Source organism: Propithecus coquereli, unplaced genomic scaffold, assembly GCF_000956105.1.
Source record: "Propithecus coquereli isolate 6110/MARCELLA unplaced genomic scaffold, Pcoq_1.0 Scaffold165, whole genome shotgun sequence".
Classification (NCBI taxonomy): Eukaryota; Metazoa; Chordata; class Mammalia; order Primates; family Indriidae; genus Propithecus; species Propithecus coquereli.
The window spans coordinates 2,043,840-2,047,468 of record NW_012141080.1 but is presented as its reverse complement, the minus strand read 5'-3'; the positions used below and the strand labels follow the sequence as shown (position 1 = coordinate 2,047,468).

Here is a 3,629-nt window from a genome sequence, read left to right as displayed (position 1 = left end):
GAAGAAGTTAGAAATTGGACTCAACTCCCCTGCTTCCACTTACAGAGCTGATCATTGTGTCCTAGCCCAAGGCACGTTTATATCACCTGGCATGTGGAAGAGCTTAGTACACTTCTAAGGGGGAAGATGCACTGCTCACACACTCACAGGCACGTCTCCTGATGGTCTCAATGATGTGCGCTGTCTTTCTGTCTTCTATCCTTACCTACTTTTTTGGTGTCTTTTTCCGTTTCACCATTCTAATTGGCTTATCTCATTTGCCCCGATCATATGCATCACCTTCTTCACCTATTGGGTCATTGTCTTTAGCAACTGAGTGTTCTGAGAACACTGGATGCCTTCCTTGAGGGAGTAGATAGTTAAGGAGGTGAGTCAGAAGGAGAAATAAGATAATGAATATATGTAGTTACACATTAACAAATCCATAAAGCCCAGAGAATGAGTTTCAAACTTTGGAGAGCTGTGTGAACATGGATACTGAGGGATGGCTAGGGCAATAGGGACCAGCACAAAGTCAACTGAGAATTAACAAGAAAGACTTCACAGAGAATGTGAATCGTCTAATGAAGAGAGAAGGGTACATTTTTCAAAAGGTAAACTTTCCTTTCCAGATCAAAACGAAGGCTAGGGTTTTAAGAGGGAACTGGGAAGCAATATAGATAAATGCCAAGGTAAAAGACATGTTGGAAAGCCTTGAAGACGTTCAGGAGTTCTAAGCTGATTCCAGAGAACCGGAATTGGAGCTCTTCTAAAGGAGAGGAACACTATTAAAATGTGAAGTTTTAAGAGAATGACTCTTTTTGTCCTTGCAGGTAAACTGTATGAAACACAAGAACATCATGGAAATAGAAACTGAGAAGTCAGTTCTCAGTCATGGATGTATGAAAATAACATGATATACACAGATCCTTAACATTTTTAAAAGGTCCAGTATTCTCTCTAAAGAATTGAAATAAAACCACAAGGACTAGCTTCTACAAATCGTGGAAGCAAAGAGTAAATATTACTATCCATTATTGCTAATATTTTTGCAAAGCTCATGGCCTCTTAGGGAAGTCTGAAGCACTTCATGCACCTAAATTCTTAGCAGTCACCTCCTTGTTTCAGCAGTGACTTGGCTACAGTATCTGTTTGTTTCTGTTGAAAAAAAGGAGTTTTGGAGGCAAACACCTTCTTCAAGGGAGAGTCACTCGCAGGAGTCAGTATTAGATTCATTAATTCTAGAATACCCTCATTTTAGTGGTTATTTAAATAAATGAAAGTCATCCACTTAAAGCATAGATACAATGTAATGTCAGAATCATACCATAGATTTAAGCCTAACAATTGCCTTATTTAAGAGCTATGTTGCGTTGCCATCCCAGAAAAGCTTTAAAGCAAGAATGAGTAGGACTGAACCTGATGATATGTCAAAAGGATTTTATAGCTGATGACATTGTCGTCTTGAACTGTGGCGATAAGGACCCTGTGATCCTTTTCTCACATGGGCAGGTCTTGACCTTTCTCTCTGTGCTCTGGTGTCCGTGTTGTTAGGATCTCAGCTGTTCTCTTCATCTAAAAGCCCCTTCTAGGTCGCATCCAAAGTAGGGGCAGCAACGACCGGACTCCACTTTGAGCACAAACCTCACACACTAACACTGCAATGTGATCCTTCAGGGCCTTTTGATGAGGAACTTGGCTGTAGACAGTATTTTAGAAAGAGAAAATCCTTCTGCCGTGTTCAAAATATTGATTCAGGGGGGAGAAAAAGCATTTGACTTTTTTGTGAGAGAGGGTCTTGCTCTGGCACCTGGGCTGGAGTGCAGTGGCGTCACAGCTCACTACAACCTTTAACTCCTAGGCTCATGCAATCCTCCTGCCTCAGCCTCCTGAGTAGCTGGGACTACAGGCACATACCACCACACCTGGCCAATTTTTCAGTCTATCTATCTATATATATGTGTGGGTGTGTATTTGGTCTCTCTCTCTCTCTCTCTCTTTCTCTCTCTCTCTCTCTCTCTCTCTCCTTTTTCGTTCTGATAATTTCTTTTATCTTTTGTAGAGATAGGGTCTCATTATGTTGCCCAGGCTGGTCTCAAACACTTAGGCTAAAGCGTTTATTCCCGCCTCGGTCTCCCAAAGTGTTTGAATGACAGGGGTGGGCCAGCGCGCGGGCCAAAGCCTTCAATTAAGTGATAAGCCAATGTTATCTTTGGGGACGACCACGGCTTCCCCTAAAACCCCTAGCCTAGCTTGTACCCAATACACTGTAACAAAGCACGTCAGAGAGAGCTATGTAGTGATTTCCCTCTATCCCTCCAAGAGCCTGGGGATTTTTCTGTTTTTCTGTTTCCACGGCTGTCCTGCCATGGAGCATCGTGAAAGCAACAGAAAACTTGGAGGCAAAGGAACCTGGCTTTGGTCTTAGCCCAGGACCAAAGCACTGGTTGGACTTCAGTATGAACCAAATTGGGGGCTGATAGATGACACAGAAGCAGGTCTTTACTTATAAGTCGACTTTTATGAAATCTTATTTTACACAAATGTTAACACAGACGATGGCTACGACTCAAGTCCACGGAAACATCCTATTACACGACCACTCAGCCTTTAAGGAAACGCACGCATTGAGGAAGGGCGGCTGTCAAGAGGCGCGCGCCGCCGCGTCAGCCCCGCCCCGCAAAAGCCCCCGTCCTTCCGATTGGTTCCTTTGCGCCGCCGGTTGCCGTGGAGACCACGGCGATGGCAACCAACAGAAGCCAAACTTGCTCTTCCGTCTCGAATCGCCGCGGGGCCCCGGGCGGGAGGGGTGGCTGCGCGCAACGCTCATGGCGCTCCACGAGCTCTTCTCTCACCCGGTCGAGCGCCGCTACCGCGCGGGGCTCTGCTCCAAAGCCGCGCTCTTCCTGCTGCTGGCCGCCGCGCTCACCTACATCCCGCCGCTGCTGGTGGCCTTCCGGAGCCACGGTGAGCCTGCCGCGGACGGTGCGCCCCACAACTCCCCGCGGCCCGCTCGGCCCGGGCCGGCCGTCCTGACCGCGTCCCCACCGCCCTCCTTGACTCAGGCTTTTGGCTGAAGCGGAGCAGCTACGAGGAGCAGCCGACCGTGCGCTTCCAGCACCAGGTGCTGCTCGTGGCCCTGCTGGGACCCGAGCGCGGCGGGGTCCTCGCCTGGAGCACGTTCCCTGCCTTCAACCGGCTGCAGGGGGATCGCCTGCGCGTCCCGCTCGTGTCGGTGCGTGGTTCCCGCCCGGGGCTGAGCCGGGGTGGAGGGTGGGAGGAGAGGGGCGAACGGCCCCGGCCTGGGAGCCCGGCGTGGACCCTGAGGACTCCGACCCCGCAGAGGCTGTGTACACAGGCTCTCTGGCCTGCCCATGCGTTTAATTTCCAGGGAGTAGACCTGTTGTTTTATTCCCCTTCGCCCGGGTGTTCACAGCCCCTAGAAAGTTAGCCATGCTGTCCGCGTGGGTGTCCTGACAGAGTCCGGGAGTCTGGGGACGGCCTGCCCCTGCCCCGCCTCACGTCCGTGGGCCTAGCCTCATGGAAGGGTGGTTATGAGAAGTCTGTTTAGGAGCCCTGAAGGCCGAGCGCTGTCCAAGTCGATAACCCCCGCGATGGTATCGCTGTGTTTCTGCATCCCAACACTGTAG

The 3,629-nt window shown here is 49.8% G+C and overlaps 1 protein-coding gene across 1 annotated transcript in view; it reads left to right on the top strand.

The window, feature by feature from the left end:
• Positions 1 to 2,712: 2,712 nt before the first annotated feature.
• The window catches only part of TMEM231 (transmembrane protein 231), a 48,523-nt gene continuing 47,606 nt past the window's right edge, over positions 2,713 to 3,629 (top strand). Inside the window, exons 1-2 of the mRNA XM_012641580.1 lie at positions 2,713 to 2,946; positions 3,045 to 3,214. Coding sequence (XP_012497034.1) covers positions 2,808 to 2,946; positions 3,045 to 3,214 — 309 coding nt within the window. The 5' untranslated portion in view covers positions 2,713 to 2,807. The remainder of the gene's footprint in view (positions 2,947 to 3,044; positions 3,215 to 3,629) is intronic.